Raw genomic sequence first — 20,912 nt, forward strand, 5'->3', positions numbered from 1 at the left:
ATAGTTAGATGTAATGTCATCATAATCAACATCACAGTTGCAAAAGAGGTCATTAATTAGGCTTATTATCATGTAATTAGCATGAGTTTCTACGCAAACATGTTGGTGGTTGCATATTAATGTGAAGCCTGTGTATCTTAAAGCTTTGACTACTTCTTTTCTCATTAATATGCAGCACAGGAGCTACAGAGAAGCTCGTAATCTAATCAGATTATATACTCTGCAGGGGGACGTGAGACAGAGAGACAACACCTCTTTTCAGGTATTGTTGTTGAGTTTGTGTGTGTTCATACAAACGTGACCCAAAAGACAGAGTTAGATACCTGGATATCATTTTTATTCGTATTTTATTAACTATTCTAAAGCTACTTCACGTACAACTACTACTACTAAGATTTACCAAAGAGTTCAGGAAACTTCGGCACCCGTGAAAGACCTTTAATAAATACAGATGTTAGATATGTTAACGTGAAAAGTGAGATACGCAGGACATGAACTAACATGACTGCAGAACAACAGAGAACAGCACAACACAATCTAAAGCTAATTTCACACATGGCCAACAAGCCCTGACTATAACAGATCTGCTTGAGTGAGTTCTAAATCATTTATAAGTTACCCTAAAGCTGTTATGATAATGCATAATAGTGTTTACAACTGAAAACAAGCTAACAATTCTCATTTTGCTACGTGTAGACACATAGCTAGAGGTTTAAAACAGCTACCGGCAAAGTTTAATTACAAATGTTACCCTCCATCACCGTGATCCATGCTACAACCATCGCAGTGACTGAAGAGAGGAAAACACACCCAGATAAAACGTTCGGTGACATGACAAAAAGACACACAGACGAGCACACACACACACACACACACACACACACACACGCAGATTTAAACCAGAGAGAACAAGCGTAAGCGCAGAAATGATCTTAGAAAGAGATAGAAAAGTGAGTGTCAGGCACGGAGACAGACCGACAGAAATAATCACCAGGACTGATAAGCAGACTGTTTGAGATAAGGACAAATGCACATGCAGACGAGTGTGAAATCCAGACATTCGGTGAGTGACAGCAAAGGACGACTTGAAAGGCCATGACTAAGCCAATATCCGAGCCTCATCTGCATAGATTTCCATACTCAATGGTGCGGAAGACTGTCGGCAGGTGGAGACTCACCTTCGCCGGCGTTGTACGCCAGGATGGAGCGGATCCTCATCTGCTTCCCCTCAATGGTCTTACTGGAGCAGGTCTGAGAGCAGGTGGACCAGGGCGTCCATTCACTGAGCACACAGTCCCTGGAGCAAGGCACCACACAGGGTACGGGTTCAGGAGCCGGGGATGACGAGCAGAGGTTTCTGTCCCCCACCTCCCCTGGAGACAACAGAAAATACAACACTGATTGAAGTCGGGAGGTGAAACAGGCAGAAGCTGCATTTTGAATTTAAAGGTACAGTGTGTAGAATCTTTAGATATCTAGTGTTGAAGTTTCATGTTGCAGCTGAACACCCCTCACCTCACCCTCTCCTTCCAAACATGAAAAAGAACCTGTGGTAGCTTCAGTTGTCATTAAAACTCAGAAGGTGTTTAGTTTGTTCAGTCTGGACTGATGTAAAAAACATGGCGGCCTCCGTAGAGAGGGTCCCCTCGATGTAAAGATAAACTATTTAAATACAAAGGGTCTTTTCTGGGGTAAAGAAAACTACAATTCATACAATTTAGATGAAATGAACTAATGAAAACATCATGAGGATTATTCTACATTAAATATCTGCCCATAGTTCCCTTTCACCATCCATCACTCTGTAGCAGCTGTGGCTGAGACTCATCCACCTAAGTGACGTTGTCGATCACAACAACGTCAATGAAAACTGATTCTCTTGTTCGGGGGTTCGAGAGTCGAGAGTGGTCCAACTCTGAATAAACAGGTGACCAACTCTTCAGGGTTCTGCAGACTGAGTCCAGCAGCAGGTCGTTAATTGCCACACCTCAATTAATGCAGGTCACTCAAACAGTTTCAGAAAGAAAAGCTTGGAGCAGCATCAGCAGGACTGGGCCAAACAAACAGCCCAGTCCACACAGGCGGGGTTTGAACTATGCAGCCATCTGTTATTCCAAGGTAGAAGATTGAGGGTGTTTAAAAAGAAGGATAAATAAACGAGCCTGATGAATCGCAATATCTAACAGGCTGCTTTCGTCAGTTTCAATAAAGGATCCTTGATTATGTTTTTGAGCGAGGGTTTATTTTTTGCTGATTAAGTGATCTAAGATCTTTTTATTTTTATTTTGGATGCACTGGGTAGAAACTTAAGAAATGAGAATAAATTTAAAGGCTTCACTGCAAGAATCAAATCATCAGCTCCAAACTACACTTCACTACAGACGCAGCTCGAGCAGCTGCGTGTCTTAATTGATCGCACAATGTCAAGCACACAGCCCATTTCAAATTGCGGAGACGTGCTTGTTTTGTCAAGAAGTCTGTTGTCTGTCGTCCCTAAGACCACTTGGGAGGGAGATTCTCCAAACTGGCACCAGTATGAGCTTGGCAGTGTTTGCCCGCCTCGTGCCTGGTGTAGGAACGAGAAGGAAATCTGCAGACGAGCGCTGAAGATTTGAAACGAATACAATGAAAGCTTCATTCCCACCTGCAGCTCGTGGGCTTTCTGTGCAGGGGACGCTGGATTTGTCCTCCCAGTGATTCACGTGTATAATACTCTAAACATTTCACTCCATTACATGAAGTTGAAGAATGTTACTTCTTATTTTTGCTTCATGCTTTTCCTAATAATCATCTAATGGCTGCTCAGATTAACTTGTTAGCCAATGAAGGGGCTCGACCACCAGATCTGCAACTACAGGATTATAACTATAATTTTAACTTTGTAAAAATGATTCATAAGGGGCTGAAATTGAACAGTAATACGTACTCTCACTTTTAATACATTGCAAATGATCTGTGGAGATTACTGGCATCTCACTTTTCAAGATATTTTCTTTTCACAGAAAATAATTCAGGGCTCTTGATCATGACAGATTGAATCCATGAATCCATTCAGCATAAAAAACACATCTGAATGAACCACAGCGTTTTACCGACAGCAGTCGTACCAGTGACGCGTCTGACGTTCCTGGATTTACCTGAAGCTTCACCACAGGAATAATTTCAAACATTTCACTGGTGTTTTTCATATTGACCTGACGGCTGATTATAATTCTTCATTGATTACCTGCAGAATATTCATATGGACACATTCTTGACTCTGGCCATCTTAAAGTGGCATTCAACATGCAGAGAGCCAAATTCTCGTGGGATTCCCACATTTTTGCACCATCGTTCATGTTTTATTAAAAAGACCTCCTGGAATGAGCCTTAAGTGGATTATATTAACCCACATATACCTCGATGTTGCTTCATGTGCTGCCATGAACCAAGCAGAGAATATTTTCCTCTGCGAATGATGCGTACACCCAGGAAAATGTAAATCTCTCTTTGGCTAAAATGAAATTTCCAGCGGTGGGGTATCGCTTGAGCTTCAATAAGCAGACCGGGCCTGACTTTGCATTAAGATGTCACTTTGATAGTTGCGCTGCACCAATCACGACTGAGCAGAGAAGGCATGAAAATAAGAAGTGACAAGGAAACCTCACAGTTTTTAGGCTCGCACAGAGAAATCATGAATGAACAGAACACCCATGATGAGAGGAAAAGCTCAGCGTGCAGAGAAGAAACTGTTCTCTGCCTTAACGGGCAGTCAGTCAGCACGGGGGAATATCAATAGCTACTTTCAATAACATTTGTATCGACCTTGGTCTGTTGTCTGGGGCCCGGCTGTGTGGCCTTCTCCTTTATGACCAGGACACACTGGCAGAAAATATACTGCCGACATTGCGGTTAAAAATCTCTGAGGCGAAAAAGCAGAGCGAAAAAAATCCAAACAGAACAAATCAATTTTCATCAGATGAGGGAGTGAACGTGGGAGGGATCAATCAAGCGAAGTCAGGGGGAGAAAGACAGGTGCAGAGTTTCTGTTTCTCCTGCAGCACGGGGGGGGTGGAGGGGGTTAAGTATTCAACTTCATCTAATACCTGCAGCTGATGCACGGACTGTGATTTGTGGCAGACGTTAGGCGGACAAATCATGTTCTCCGGTGGGGAAAACATGAACAAAGTCAATGTGCTGGATCTTAAAATGAAGATTTACCGAGTGCATTTGGAAGTGAATGAGATTCTTAATGCTGCGGCTGCACTCTAACTTTACATATCGAGTCAATAAACATGGTATCTGGTCCACATCAAACCAGCAAAAAGAAGCTTAATTAAAATCAATAATGTCTTCTGGCTTCTTTTGTGTGACATTCGTGCAAGTCCAGAATGCATCTCTGCTCTGCTGGCCCTTATGGCGAAGATTTACAGTAACAAAGGGAAGCAGTAAAAACCCAGAGCAGCAAAGGGCACGAGATACTCCAAGACTCAGGGCTGCAGAGGATCGGTTTGATTTAGTGCGACTGAGGTTTAATTGTGCGTGCAAAGTGGAAGACTGTAATGAGAGCGACAGCGTGAGAGAGGTGGCGTCGCCGAACCAAGCAAGCGTTAAAGTAGGAGAGGTTTAAGAGGGAGAGAGGAGGGGGAGGAGGAGGAGGGAGAGGAGTCTGGAGAGAACTCTTCACAAAGTTGATGAATGGGAACCAGGAGTCCAGTCATGGAAAGCTCCTCACGTACAAACTGTGCTGCGAGAGTGGAAGGGTCAGTCGGGAGGCGACTTTGAAAATATAGGATTTTTCTCAAAAGGTCAAACCTGCATTTTCTTTATTGGGAATAAAGGTTAGCCAAAAATAAAACACACAACGCAAGAGTAAATAAAAAGTAGGAGTTGTTCGATAATGCCAAATGCCATCGAGCAGGAAATTAATGATGAGAATGAATTCACTGATCTCACCGTTGCTGTTGATGCACTGGACCTGTGCGAGCTGAGAGCCGGGGCCACACGTCTTCTCATCGTCAGGGACACACTGATCCAGGCCGAGCAGCTTCCAGTCGTAACAACTGGGCTCGTCACACGGCACCGCCTCCACCAGGTGTGGGCAGTTTCCTGGTCCGCCCGTTGGCTCATTGGTGATTCGTCGCTTCCTCAGTTTAAAACCTGCAGGACGGCGAAGACAATAAAGTCAACAGCTTTTAGGATTACAACAAGGCTATTAACAATATCGTATATTTACTTAAATGTTCATACACTTTGTCTGTTTTGTGGTAATATTTGTCTACATGTATTTTTTACTTCATTATTCTTCTGCTAATTGCTAAGATTTTTTGACATTTTACACATAAACTCGATTCTCTAAACATTTTTATTCAAGCATTTCTGATAATAGATGGTTCTGCTGAGCTTGGGTTGGTTCCAATGAAACAGATTTAATTCTGAATATTTAGTCTTTCCCTGTAAAAACACTGGAGGGAAAACATGGGAATTGTATTTTTAATTTCATGGGACCTTTAATAAAACTAACACTAATGGGAATATGTGAAAAAAAAAAACTGACAATTTCCCCACATGGACCTTTATCCATCGAGTTGGTCTGAACATACATAATGCACGTGTGTCCACTGCAGAAGGAAGCTTGTGACATTATCACTAAGCTTCAGTGAACATGACGTTGATCACTTAAATGCTCCTCCACATACACTAAAGTGAATTAGATTCGTCTACCTCTGAATGAACATTGCACTTTACCCAATCTATGAATGTCTTCTCTGAACAGCTGCCAAATGCTGTTATAGCAAATGAAAATGTTATTCTAACGTGGCTGCACTGAAACTGTGTTTCCTATGTATTTTTAATAAGATGACCTGCTATGACTAGAAACCCTCAATCATCAGATATTCATGGGGCTATATGGTCGGTTATAGCTCGAATAAAAATGTTAATATTAAGTAGTAAAAATCATGATGAAGATGGCAGTTTCATTGATGCTTTCAGATTCAGTAATAGTGTTTATACAGTACTGTATGCCAATTATATGGCTCTCTTTAAAAAAACATCATTTAAAGTGTTGAATGGAGCATGGGCAGCATTTACTGCCACTGTAAAAACACATTTGTTTTGTTTATGTGAGAGGCAGTTACTGAAATGATATAAATAACAATATACTATATAATTTCCACGTTAAATTTAACACATTGGTGTAATTAGAGGAAACAAGAACAAGGTGATAATAGCAGGGCATTGATTTTTCATCACCAAGTAAGAATTTAGCTCAAAGCCTGAAGGACGAGGAGAGATGACAAATAATGAACGGAAGATTCAAACATGTTAAAATATCAAACATCACAGTCAGATGACAAGAGACATTACTCGTATTATAATGTTTAAATGAGTTATATTCCTGTTTGCATGTTCAAACATCACATCCACGTCAAATGTACAACCAAAAAGTTTAATGTGCGACGCAGGCGGTCAAACTTCTGAATGTTTTCTTTGTAATTCAGCAAAAAGTTTCGATCCTTGTAGTTTACAGCTCAACCCGTTAAGACTTATACATTTGATTACAGCTCAGTCCAGGTATGACCTTATTCAGGTTGAGGTTTTAGTGGCGGTGGCACTGGAAGCCTGTGAACCACTGTGTGTTCTTTTTAAATCCTGTCTTTGTACCTTTCTTTCCAGCCTGATCGTCACAGTTTTCGAAGGTGCACGGCCCCCAGGCGCCCCATGGTGACACCTCACAGTCGATGGGACAGGGGATTTGGCAAAGCTGCGACCGGTTGGGGATCGGCCCCTCGCACAGTCTGTTTTCCACCGGGCGAGAGGCTGAGCAGATGAAGAAAGGGGAACACAAAATGAGCAGCAGATAAAATGAACCTGTGTTACTTTGACTCTGGCTCACTATGACTCACTATTCTGGTTCAGGAACCAGGGACACTTATTTTATTCATGGCATTCAAATCCATATAGAGATCAGATAAAACCCACAGAGAAGAAAGCACAAAGCAGATCTGTGAAAGAGACACTATTATCCCTTTTGTTTTGTTTATCGTCTCCCAGTGTCCAATGTCAGAATGATAAATTAGCAGTGATTATCTCGTGCAGCAGCATGCTAGCAACATAATACATTGTGGAGTCCTGCCCAACGACTCTCCACAGAGACAGGAGACAGTATTCAACAGCACTAACAGCGGCGGTGTATTGGCTCAAAGTGTAATTTGGCATTCACTTTCCCCCTATGTACCGTGAGGGTTGAGAGAAAACCTTTCTGCGATGCAACTGGTAAGTGCACGCCTGTCTGAACTCCCTCTGAGGAACTTTGTTAGAAAATAAAAAAAGGGGAGAAGCCATCGCCATGCAAGGCACGGATCTGTGACAACTGTGCAGATCACATTTCTCTGCTGAACCGTGGCACGATAAATACATTTGATGTGTGGAGTGTCTGAAGATATCGAGTTTATGCATTTATGCATTCACATTTTGTATGTGTGTCGGTGTCAGTGTCATTTCAAAGAGGTGCTACTGTATCTCTCAGCGGTGAGTCCAGGTTTTTCTTCTTTTCGCCCCTTTTTTGGCATTTATTTGAGACTAGAAAGTAAAGATTTACAGAAAATATGAGGACAGCAAAGGAGAAAGAGGACGAACGTCTCGTCAGACTGAATCCCAAACTGTGTTTGGCAGTAAGGTAACGGCCTTGACGGTGTAGTTTGACATTTAAGCTTAGCTTATTCTGGAAAAAGAAGGAAACAGCCTGGTTCTGTCATGAGGTAATAACCCACCAGAACCTTAAAGGAGACATATGATGCTTTTTCATTATTTCTTTAGTCTAGTGTGTTGTGTACATTTTTGTGGATGTAAAAGTTCTGCATAGTTAAGGAGAAAGTGTTTCAGACAGAAACTGAGAGGAGCAGCTGCAGTGGACAACAGAGTAGAGCACATCAACCTTTTCCAGTCACAAGACAAATTAAAATGATCAACCTGAACACGAGCAGAATGGGTCTCATTTATTTATGTTTTATCTTATTGGTCAAAAATAAATTGTTAAAATTAAAAGTCATGTTCTAACAGGGTCTAGACTGGGAGCGGCAGAGTCTATTAAAGTGGGATTTTTGGAGATTTTATGAAGGTTATTCTAGAGCCTGACTATCTGTTTCTTCCTGTTTCCAGTCTTACACTAATCTCAGCTGACTGGCTGCTGCTGCATAATTAGTCAAGAGATATGAGAACGCCATCGATCTGCTCATCCAACCCTTATCGCAGAAAGAAAATATTTCCCAGAATGTTCAATTACTCCGTAACCACCTGGACAACAGTTCACCACCTCCCTGCTTCCAGGTCGTCACTGGTGATAAGAGTGAGTCACTCAGCAGACGGGTTCAACCCCCCTCCTGCAGCTCCACACTGACTGACACAGGAGGCTTGTTTCCTTTACAGCTCCACACGTACAGAGCAAACATGTCCAGCTGTGCATTTGAATTATATTCCACACAGCGGCTGTAAGACTTTAATGAAACGTAAAGAAATTCAAATGTTTTATTGTTAAATAAGTATCTGCATTCAAATTTCCAAAAACAATCAGATCTGTAAAACATTTTTTGGTGAGTTGTGTTCTCCCATTAACTGTTTCCATTTTCAAAAGATGATATATTATTCAGTGGTACTGTGCGTGACATTTGGTCACATGTGTCAATAGCTTCATATACAGATGTTCGTCTGCAAGAAGCGTTAAATCATTTTACACTTTCAGATTTTGTTTGTTTTGTCTACAGTTTTTACAGAACGACAGACTTCGTGAATGATAAGTTAGCAGAGAAACAACCTGTGTAAACATTAACGTCATCACAGAGTCGTCAGGACGTCAGGATTTCAGCAGTGACATGGAAGTTAAAGAAATAAACGTGTAAGACTTTTCTCTGCAAAGTATGAGGATGGTTTGATCTCCACTTTTCAAGTGTTAAGAGATACATTTCAAATAGGTATTTATTTTAAAGTGGATACTTAGTCATTCACATGCCTGAACCTGAGGCACTTTACTTCCAGTACTCCAACTGTTCCTACCAGACATCTAAGAGCTTACAGTCTCACAAAGTCAGGAGAGCTGAATCATAATTCCCTCAGAACTGTACAGGGAAACGCAAGTGGAGCTTTTGAAATGCAAAATGGCTAATTCCTCTTACAAATACACTGAAAGTTGAATCGTGAGTTTGCTGAGCCAGTGTTAATCCACATCTTATTGAGGAACTACACTGACTTCAATCTCCCAACATCAATCCATATGGGAATACAAAATAGAGGACCAACAGAACGTCTGATAAAGAAAGAAATAAAATCTCTCGTCATCCTGCTTCTCTATTAGTCAGTTTTATAGTGTTTCCTCCAGTGAGTTCAGTTTTCTATTGTGCTGAAATGACAACGGTGGAAAAAAAAAAATCTCTCGTGCACGTGCGGATTACTGTCAGCAGCCGTGGAGAACGTCTCACGTCTCACTTTCCACATATTCTGTTTGCGAGGGAACAAAGTTTTTCTTACAGTCTCACACTTTCAACCCATCCGCCTGTTTCATATATATAAAACTAATACCTATAATAATACTAAACAATGGTTTTGTACATTTGGTCACAAGAATCATATGTAGACTTAATGTCATCATAAATCCAAAGCATCACAACAGAGGGGAGAACCTTAAAAGTGTTGGTAAAATCAATATTTGAATTAGTTTCCCTGTAGAGAAGAGAAGAGAGGAGATGAGAGGAGAGGAGAGGAGAGGAGAGGAGAGGAGAGGAGAGGAGAGGAAAAGAAAGTTAAAGAAGTAGGATAAAGGAAGGGGTAAAATGAATCAATGATAGAATAGAGGACAGAGAGGAAACAAGAGCAGAGCAATAGGAAACAAGTTCGGATGGAGGTGAGAACCAAGGAGAAAGGAACAAGAGAAGAGGAGGACAGGATTGGATAAAACTACGAAACTAGGAAGACATGGAGGAGGAGGGATAGAGGATAGGACCAGAAGGGAATAGAGGAGATGCGGAAAGGGGTTAAGAAAAAAGATGAGAAGAAACAAGGAGTAGAGGTAGGTGATCAAAAAGGAGAGAGGAGAGGAAATGACTGAAATATAAGATGAAGAGGAAACAAGAAAAAAGGAATAGGGAACAAGATGAAATAAAAATGGGGGTAAGGAAAAAAAGGGACAGAGGAAGAAGAGGACAGAAGGACAGAGGTTAGAAGAGAAGAGGCAATGGCAAAGGAGGAGAGGGAACAAGTGGAGAGGAATAGAGGACAAGAAGAAACAATGAGAGAGGAGGACAGGGAACAAGGGGAGAAATAAGGAAAGAAGAGAAGAGGGAACAAGGCTAAAGGACATTAGGCAAAGGAAAGGAGAGGATATTGAGGGAAGGGACAGGAAAGAAAGGAGAGGGGAGGAAAGAAGGAATAGAGGATTTACAATCAGCGTGCCTAAAAACACCTACCTGTAATCTGGAAGGTGATGGAGAGGAGAGGGGGGACACTAGGCTTCTGCTGTCTTTGGGTCTGACCCGCTGCAATTACAGGGGGAGATAGTGCTATTAGCTACACACACATCGGGGCTACAGAGGCATCATCAAACAAACCCAGGGAGCGAGAGGAAACAGCACAATGGAGACAAGCAGAGACTAATGCTACAGCAGCAGGAGACACAGAGAGATGAGCATCACAACCTGAGCTTGTTTAAAACAAAAAGCTTTGAATGTTTGCAGACATTTGGTGACCGTGTCGCCTCATCAGGCTGGAGATGCTGGTGTTGGATGATCAGAAGAAATCAGATTACTGACAGACCTCACATGGTTGTTGGCACGTTTTTGGTTCTTTGTTTCACGGCAGCTAATTAACTCCTGATTGTCCTGATTTTACCTTTACAGTCTTTCCAAGCAACCGACCGAGATGGATGAAAAGATCGGCTGCAGTCGAGTTTTATCAAACCTATAGCTTGAATACTGGTGGCAGAATAAACAGGTGGCCTGGGTCTGTCCAGCATACACTTACTGACTCAGCTGGAATTAATGACCGGTTCACATTACACAATGTTTGGTGTGATTATCCTCTCGCTGACAAAGTTTGTAACTTGCCAAGAAAAGCCAGATATCGGAGCCAAGTCAGTATTTAATCGGCAGTCAGAAATATCTATGACACAATAACATTCACATTTCTAGGCTAATTCTAGACAAGTTAGCAACAGCTAAAGCTAATCAAAGCAAAGGAGGTGGTATAATGTTTGGAGACCAGATACAGTCGGGGTTTCTGATGGTGAAAGATGGCGAAGTCTCCAGTCAGTCGTGTAGTACGAACTCACAACATCTGGAAGAATCTCAATCACAGAGCAGGAAGTCTTGTAGTGTGAACTGCACAGTCATCCTGTTAGCAATGCTTTGTATGCATAGCTGGTATAGTCATGAGTCATGGGAACCATTCAGGACACGAATAGCATCAGTTTCTGAAAGTTTCCGACCATCCAAAATACAACACGGTTCTGTCGGGTTAATATTTCAAGCATCCGTGTTTCCAAAAGTCTTAAATGTTTAAAAACTTCAGAGTCGTCTGGACATGGGGTGCAAACATAGCAGACGTTGTGTTTTGAAAGAAAAATGTATTTGTGTTGTCGCAGCCACAGTCTAAACAGCTTTTTCTGGAATTGTAACTCAAACTCTTTGCTCTGTAATTTAATGAATTAACCCCGACTACAGCTGGTGACAGAGGCAGAGCTGAAATATGAACTGTTTTCTCTTATCAGGAGCCGTAGCCATGTGTTTTTCTTTACATTTGGAGAAAATGTTTTCAGCGTTGAGCTTGAATTCCTTCGATTCAAGTTGTTTATGACATGTGCTTCTTCTCTTTACTGGCTCTCTGTACTACTCTTTAAAATGTTGTAAATAACAAAATAAGGAAAAATAAAGTTTTGAAGAAAACCTTCAAAGATCTTTGCAGTCACATATTTTAACTTTATCGGAGCCAGAGTGGCTGTTTCTCTTTGTTTCCAGTATTAATGCTGAGCTGGTCTGACCATGGCAAGACTGCAGCTCTTTATCTAAATGCACAGATGAGATTAGTATTGATTCTCTTGTCTCGTTCTCTCTCTAGGAAAAAAAAAAAAAAAAAGAGAAGCAAATAATTTCTCAAAGTGTAGAATTTATTTTATGGCTTCTGTCAGTTCAGTCGCCCTCACTTCTTTTGAGTGACTGTGATTTTTGTTACTGCCAACTTTTCAAAAGATATTTCTCGAACGTGCATTTACACCCTAACCCTATATCTTCTGAATCCTGATGCACGCTGTGTTAATGCAGCGTCACAGAACTTTTCAGTCAATCTTCTGGTGAAACTCTGGGAACAGTAAAGAAATGTCAGCTCCCCCAGGGTTGGAAATGATGCTTTATGGATCCATACACTGCAACGGCTGAGCACACAAAAAACCCTGAGTTACACAGCCTCAGCTGGGGAAACGAAGACACATATCCGGGGTCAGATCCGTGCGACTCCCCCATAAAGATTAAGGTTAAGATTTAGGAGGTGGTAAACCGATTCCAGATCTCGGCCCCAGGGTATCTGGTGCCCTTTTGCATGGTGATATTTATGCATTAGGCAGAGGGGGAAGAGAGCACTGGCTGCAGTGAACTCCACTGAGCCGCTGCCTGCCCCTCTGTCTCAGCGGTACGCTGGGAGATTACCCCCCAATGGCAGGAAAAGAAATCCTGTGCCAAGAAGATAAGAACTTTGCGCTTGAGTGTGTGTTTGTGTGTGTGTGTTAAAGCAAACTCTCACACGCAGGTCACGCACAACTCTGCACATCCAGCCCTCGCAACACCACTCTCAACATGCCTGTATATATGAATCTTTAACTGCATCTTAACAGAGGTTATGGGCAACCTCGACATGTATGATTGATCCAGCTTTTTGCAGGCACATGTTCAGTCTTATACATTATACATCCCTCCATATATAATACAAGATGCTTTGTCTGTCCATGGAATTAATATTTGCTACCAGACTCATTATTCTTTAATTTAGGCAGATACCAGGAAAACCAAAGGGCCGCGGTTTGATTGAAGGTAGCTGTTGCACCCAGCTCTTCACTTATGAGTCATTTATCACAGATTTATGCAACATCACACAAGATAATTTGAATAAAATCAGAACCCAGAAATATAAAGAAGTAAATTGTACAAATCTACATCATGTTTCCATCATGACCAGCCTATAGAGATTTCATTAAAGCTTTCGAGCTGCAGGTTTTAACACTGAGTTGCATCAGATATTGTTAAACCCGTTCTCCAAGTGTTGTTTGAATCCTCAGTTCCACAGTGATCTTCTGAAGACATTTGAACTCAATCTCAAAGGCCTCATATTAAACTTACCTCAGAATAGTTATTATGCATGACATGTAGATATTGTTCTGGAGAAATGTGTTTTTCAGAGTTAGTAAAGATTATTTATTGTAGCACCTACCACAGAGCTACAGGTCATAAAGTGCTTCACAATAATAAAACATTTAAATAACAGCATAAACAAAGGAACAAAAATGAAAATATGTGCAATAAAAGAAGATGAAATATGTGGAACAGAAAGACAATAAAAACAAAGTTACAAACATTAAAGCACAAGAGATGAAATAAGGCCAGTTTGAATAAGTATAAGAAGATACAGCAGAATCAATGAGAGGTCACTGCTCAGAGTTGAAGTGGTGGAATCACTCATTCACATCTGGTTAGTGGACGACTCGTTCTGCCTCCCTACACAATCTCAGCCTCCCTTGAGTAAGATAAAGAACTGTGACGTCTGCTTCAGGTGCCAGATGCAGGAAAATGGCGACAAACAAAAGCGGAAAAAAGCCTCCGCGCAGCGATGTCAACAGGCGACTGTCAGTTGACCTACAAAGATATCGTCAACTCTTCATCGGCACGTTTCATGACTCAACTTGACATGAAGTCAGTTGCTCTGTGTAGCTGCTACCTGAGCTTCTGTAATGTTTATTTTACCTGTAGATTATAGTTGTAAAGGATGCCACTGATAGAATTATCGTCTTCCATCAATTTTTGTAATTTTATTTTCTTCTTTGTTTCTTGTTTTCCTCTGTAAAACACTTTGTCACGTGTTTTTTCCAATGAGGTCATCATTGTTATCGCTGTTTTCTTTCTACCAGGAGACATTTGTTCGGGCAAAGTTACGAGGAGCTTCTTTCTGTACGAGGCACAAGTGTCAAATAAACTCTCACCTCCTCTCAGACTTTGTAACTCTCTCCCTCACGCGATCAGCACGATTGGTCTCCACCAGCTTAGTCTCAACTAATGTCTTTAACACCCTCTTTAAGAGGGCAGCTTTGACTCTAAGCTGGCTTGACAAGTGTCAGAAATGGAGGCCTTTACACTTGTGAACACTGACAAGTCACAGCAGGACACACGAGCACGAGCAGACAAATCCTTGTTTTAAATGACGCCTGATTTGGTCTAAAGCGAGACAATGGCAAAGAATGGCAGCGGCTCAAAAGCCTTTTAAATGTTCTGAACTGAAAACTTGAAGCTGACGTTGAAAGCCACGGTGACGATGAACATAAAAAAATACAATAGTGACTATTATTGCAGACGCAATATTGCATGTCATTGTATATTTGTACATGGATCACAGTATGGAACAAAGATGGTCGACGGCCTCCTGAGATCAAGACTAAAATAAAATGTGCAATTTACTTTAAAGGGGAAAATAAAAGGGGGTGTAGAGAATAAAAACACCTGAACCGATGGCAGACAGGTTTACTGGAGTGAGTCTGGTTTTTCACTGGTTATAATAAAGTGAAGTTACATTAAGAATCTCAGTCTCTGATCTTCCATGCGTATGTTTTCTTTAGATATGGCAGAAGTTTAAATTACCTCAAGACCCATTCTAAACTATTCTGAAAATCTTGATCACCCGCAGCAACAAGCAGCTGGTCTTCATGATAAAGCTTCAATTAAAATGAATAATATATATAAAAAGTATGTTGTTGGTATGATCCCAGGATGCTGTCACAACCTTAAGGTTTTGCTTTCAACCACAAGCGATAAAATTAATTGCAAAAGATTGGACCCCAGGTTTTCAAGAGTTCTGACACTGTTCATATGCTGCAAACTAATAATGAATCTAAATATACTAAACGCTTAAAATGTAAGATGTTTTAAGACCATAATAAATAATCCCTTCTTTTCAAACAGCATTTTAAAACGGAAACAATCTCTTTCAAAATTAGCATTTCAGCACGAAATCTGAAGTAATCTTTTATTTTAGCTTAACTAAAGTCGATTTCAGAGATTTCAAATTAAAATGGGAAAAGCTGTGTTTCCAAATGTCTCAGTTTTAGGTGTTTGAAACATCAATGTTGATGCAGCATCAGAGTGGTGTGATTGCATATTAACTAAACGTAGGATGTTGAACGCAAAGAGTAAATGCAGATGCATCATCTTCAGGTTATATACTCTATATTACAATTCTGCCTGGTTTTCACGTTTCTTTTACCTTTGTCTTTTTCTCTGAGGTCGTTGAGATATTTCAGAAGCTCAGCATTGGCCTCGACACAGTAAACTTCTCTGGTCTGCAGGCCCCCTCCACAGAGCTCCGTCACGTTGTTACGTCGACGGTCCTGTTGGCTTAGCAACACATCAACCCGGCAGTCGCTCCACTCAGTGGTTCTCCAGGTGTAACTACAGAAAAAGAGAAAATGGAACGGCAGGGATCGATTAGAGAGTGACATGGGTTCTGTGTGTGGGAGTAAAGTATAAGTGCAGCACATTTCCAATTACTTTAGAAGACACAAATGTGTTTGGTCCTGTTTTCTCATTAACATTATCTTCACTATGGAGGTACTCTCAGTTTAAAAGTAGAGCCAGGAGAAGGGTATTAGCACAACTTAACATACTATTGTATCTCAAGGCCATGATGCCCCAAACTACCACTTCACTCAAATTTAAACAGACACTCACGTGGCGCAGGGCGGCACACCGTCCCCTTGAGGTTCACAAGACTCCGACTCCTCCACCTGTGGGCACTCCACCCCCTCGCCCACAGGGAACTGGAGCACCTGTCTGCTCCGGGTGCGATTTCCTCTGGGAAACATGGGGTCTACGCAGGTTTTGGAGCAAGGGCCCCAGTCAGTCCAGCCGGTCAGCTGGCAGTCTTTAGGGAGGACACAAGACTGGACCGTCAGCGGCAGGTCCCTCATCGTACAGAGGCTGGGACAGGATAAACGAGGAAGAGGAGGTGTGGTTATGACGTTGAAGAAAGAGGATGTTTATGTAAAGATACACAACAACACAACAAGTCTATTTGCGCTGTGATTTTAGTTCAGATTAAACAAACAATATAAAACATTTACATTTGTGAGATTTGGAGGCTGCATGATTAACTTTAGTTTCCCCCTTCTTACTGTATTTATGCTAGGCTAAATGGCTGTAGCATCACGTACGGCAAATGGACATGAGGGGGAGAGTTCGGGGGAGGCCAAGCAGGAAAGAGTGAAGTCGGAGCCAAACCTGTGGCCACTGCAGGAGGAATCAAACCTTCACACGGGGTGCCCGCCAACCAGGTGAGCTATTGAGCGCCCCCACGTCTCTATTTTTTCCAGTCGAGTTTTCAAACTTCTCCTTTTAAGTTGCTCGGAAACTCTGGAATAATTTGGACGCAAATTGATGTGTTTTATAACTAATACGTAATAACCCCTGAATGAAATACAATCAGGACACAAATAAGCCTCACAACTCTCCAGGGCTGATCCATTTATCCCTTTGTTATCCTCAAGCATCGAGCGGTCACAGACCATATTTATGGTAAACAGAGGCGTGCAGCTTACTGACGCCTCATTACAGTGAAGTTAAATCTTTCAGTTACATCTCACTGCTGTCTTATTGTTAATGTGCCCAGATGCCTTAAAGCCACAGTTTATTGTCTGTGAACATGTCAGAGCCACAGATATATGACACTATAACTGTTGTGCACTGCTTCACTTTAAACGCTCTGCCCCTCACTGGTGCTACATTCGGTCTTTAGCTGCTGAGAGTAAAAGTATTAAGAGTAAAAACATGCGGTGCCGTGGCAGGGTGTGTGTATCTCCAGGCTTATGCGTTCAGACAACCAAAACAAGCTCTGATCAATTGTTCACACACATCTTTTGATCATGTAAATTGCATTTAGATGTAATGAACAACCCGTCCTCTTTGGGCCCCTTTAGAATCATTAGAAATTTGTTCTAACTAAAGCCGCCTGCTTTCTGCTGCTGAGTCTAGATGTCTTTCCCCTTGAGGCGATGCAGCTGACAAGCTATTAGTGCTAATTACAGCTCTGCTTCATTTAGAAACCTCTCATTTAGGCGTTGCCGCCACACTTCACCTCCAGCAACTTAGACCTTTGGTATAAATGCATGAGCGGAGTATGAGCCGTGTGTCTTTTTCTTCTTCTTTAACTCCTGTGTCTTTGCAGATTAAAACACCTCTGCAGTCTTTGAAGTGGCACTGAAGCGAGGCTTTGGAAAATCTCGGTTTTGTTTTTCTGCCAAACGCGCTCAGTGTGTCGGCTCATTTTATATCTGAGGCAAACAATGAGGAATATAAACAGTGAACGCGATGCACAGAGGGTCATGGCTCGATTTCCTGTCTCAGATGGAACTACTTGTGTTTTTAAAAAAGCCCCTAATGCAGCCAATGACCTATTTTCACTGCAACCAGATCCTTTGAGTCTCTGCCGTTTGTTGTGCGTGTGCCTGAGCATTTTTGTGGAGATTTCAAAGTTGCAAGAAGAAGTCATTATTTCTTCATCTCAGTCATTCAGACAGAATGGGGACACAATCGTCCTCTATTTAAATAAGTAAGATAATGTCTGATAATGTCATTTTCAAACCTTTAGCTTTTACAGAGGTTGAAACAATGGTGTGCAAATGCCTTCAGACCAAACACATGCAGTCAGACAGTTTTTTCAAATCACAACAACAGTATGCTGATTACTTGAAAAGCATTCATCAAGCCGCTGCAGCTGAAATGATCCAAACCACACTTCAATGTGGGTCAAGTGATTAAAGAAACATTTTACAACTGCAGAAAAGAGAAACTTCGCAATTGAAATTGTGGCACCGTGCAATTATGTAATATTACACCCACACAATTTTAAGAAGGTCATGATAGAAGCCTGATTACCAAGACACACTGAGTAATGGTGAGATGGTGACCTGTTTGGAATGAGAGTAAAAGCCCAGTGGCAGATGTTCATCAAACGAAATTGGAAATGAAGTGAGCAAGATGTTCAGAGAGCGTCTGGCTACGATACGACGGGATCATCGCTTCGCTCGGAAGTTTGTTCCATTTTTTCCGAAAGTGGCAAAAACAACTATGAATATTTCAGAACAAGAAATAAACAAGTCAAGGATTAATATTTATGCTCCTAAGGGCATGTGAGTTGTTTTCACGCTTCCTTTGAAATATTTGATCCCGGTTACGGCTGAGAGCTCAGCGCCAACAAAGCATTAATGAATAGATTTAGTACATAATTGATCAAATCTCGGAGTACAGTGGTATGTGACAGTTATATGATGTGAATCGAGCCTCGCTCTGCTGACACCGTCACTGATTGTTTCCTGGAGATCAGAGACCTCATGAAAGCTCCAAACTCTACAAAGCAGCTGTGACATTTTAGGTTTCAGTCAGTTGAGAAAACATGAATCAACTGAAACATTTCTTTAGAAGAATTGCTGACAATAGCATTCAGACCTATTTTCAGATTTGTCATGTTGCAGCGTAATTATTACATTATTACATTTAATTAAGTATTGAGACCCTTTACGATGATTTTAGCTCAGATTTACTGATTGTAATCTGGTCGTGTACAATCTTAAAATGATTCACATAAGTTATGGATTTATCTGCGTTTTGTGGACGCTAAAAATATAAATTGTACCAGACGATATAAATATAATATACACAGAGGTCATACACCTGAGCTGTAATCAGCTGACACACACACACACCAATCACCATTCCCACATCAAGGCAGTCCATTTAAATATGACGCCCTCCTCATTGATCCCTGCGTCACACTGCAGACTGGCACGTTTTCTGTCCACCACCCGAGCCTCCACCCTAACCAGGCTCAAAGGTTTAAAGTATAACTCCATGTCTTGCTTTGGACTCACTCTTGTATAGAAGGTTTTCTGCATTGCGCTCCCTGTTTAGCTTGGCAGGCTGCTCGGCTAATCCAGGGAGGCATCACCATCGGGCTTGACTGTATTTTGTTATGATGAGAGTGTTGCTGACTGTAAGTGGGTTAAAGATGAAATTGTTTGACAATCGGTTAGAAATGTTCTAATTGCCAGTAAATGTTCGCAATTGCAAATTCTTCCACTATCACACTAAAGTCAATATAACTTTAAAAGGGAGCTGGTTTCTTTCCAGTTGAGGAAACCTGCTAATGTTGACGTCTTCTTCACATCACTTCAGCTGCAATCATCACGTGGAGCACAAAAGAATGACTGCATCATTAAATGTGTTGGACAAAAACATTTGGTCTTGACATGAGATGAGCAGGAACATTTTCAACATTTTCAGTTCTGGATTTCTCTACCACTTCTTGGCTGAACCCACACTTGGCTCTCTGACGTTGGGTAATTATCTCATGCCACAAGTCACAATGTAAATGCGGTTATTAAGTATAATAAATGCAGAAAATCAGTTGGGCCTGACACTTGCAGTGGAACAATTAGACTGCTGTGTATGCACCTCATAAAAAGTTCAGGGCAGAATATATTCAGCTCAACTCAAACTCATTTAAACGTGTACTGTAAGACTCTTAATGGTGCTTTCCTCTCTGCAGGCTGATGGCACACTCATTTCTTGGGAGTAAATGTTTGATGTGCATTTTTTTTGCTGTGAGATAAGTGGGAATTTAGAGGCATTTGATCCCACTCATTATCAGACTGACTGCGTAGCTCACAGCAGTAATAATGTCAGGGTGAGAAGTTAGATCCCTCTTTGGTTTACCAGCTCTATACAGAAGCACTTCTACAGTTAGAGCTTGTATTCTGGATAGTGATGCTCACTTGTTCACTGACCTATTCAAGAGATTATTTGTGTGATGGAGTTCGAACTTCGTTTTTCATGATACTGCTCAAAGCTGCTGACTTGTTTTATACCTCAATGTCAAACGATGGCTCTTACAAGCTCTGAGAAACAAACATGAAAATATTTGTATAGTTTTAGTTCAGAAATATCCATCACTTCTATTTTAAATTGTTGGCAGCTTAGAAGACGCCTCACGAGAGACAATATGTGATTCGATATGAGGGTGAAGTTTTTAATGTCCCAGCAGTTTTAACTTTTACATTTCAGTTTGATGGCCTATTGAGCGACACTTGATTTGTTCCCTTATTCATATAAAACCAGAGGACAAAACCCAGAATATTGTCAAATAAAGTTAAGGGCCGTGGTTAAGATTGATAACATCATAAAAAAAGAGTTTCTTTGCCACTTCCTTCCTCGGAAGTTCTCATCGTCATAGTTCGTGCTTCATTGCTCTGACAGCATGGCAGTGACAAAGACGCAGCAGATAAACATCCTTCCCTACATGTCACCTCCTGACAGGGGGAAGAAAAACTTTGAAGAGGACAAATTTGGCATCTTGTTTAGCTGTTAGAAACCCAGTGAGGTAAGTACTCTACACCTCAACATCACAGCTACACAGAAACATGACACTGAAAATATATAAATGGACAGGAATACAGATGAGCAACAGGTAGTAGTGAGTAAATACTTAAATTAAAAGAATACACTGTATGAATACATGGCCTCTGTTTAAGGCCTGTACGGCAGAAGGTGATTGTCTACAAATGAAACAGTTTTTAAGATATTTAAATGGATCTCTCGTCCATTCATGTCCTTGTCAGATAATTAAATACACAGTAAAAT

The 20,912-nt window shown here is 41.2% G+C and overlaps 1 protein-coding gene across 1 annotated transcript in view; it reads right to left on the reverse strand.

Annotated features, from left to right (window-relative positions):
- thsd7ab (thrombospondin, type I, domain containing 7Ab) overlaps positions 1–20,912 on the reverse strand; it is a 115,355-nt gene that overhangs the window by 51,902 nt on the left and 42,541 nt on the right. Inside the window, exons 3-8 of the mRNA XM_069537986.1 lie at positions 15,951–16,199; positions 15,487–15,671; positions 10,440–10,508; positions 6,646–6,801; positions 4,936–5,139; positions 1,179–1,373 (exon numbers count right to left, since the gene is read on the reverse strand). Coding sequence (XP_069394087.1) covers positions 1,179–1,373; positions 4,936–5,139; positions 6,646–6,801; positions 10,440–10,508; positions 15,487–15,671; positions 15,951–16,199 — 1,058 coding nt within the window. The remainder of the gene's footprint in view (positions 1–1,178; positions 1,374–4,935; positions 5,140–6,645; positions 6,802–10,439; positions 10,509–15,486; positions 15,672–15,950; positions 16,200–20,912) is intronic.

The sequence above is a fragment of the Paralichthys olivaceus genome, chromosome 13 (assembly GCF_024713975.1).
Source record: "Paralichthys olivaceus isolate ysfri-2021 chromosome 13, ASM2471397v2, whole genome shotgun sequence".
Lineage (NCBI taxonomy): Eukaryota > Metazoa > Chordata > Actinopteri > Pleuronectiformes > Paralichthyidae > Paralichthys > Paralichthys olivaceus.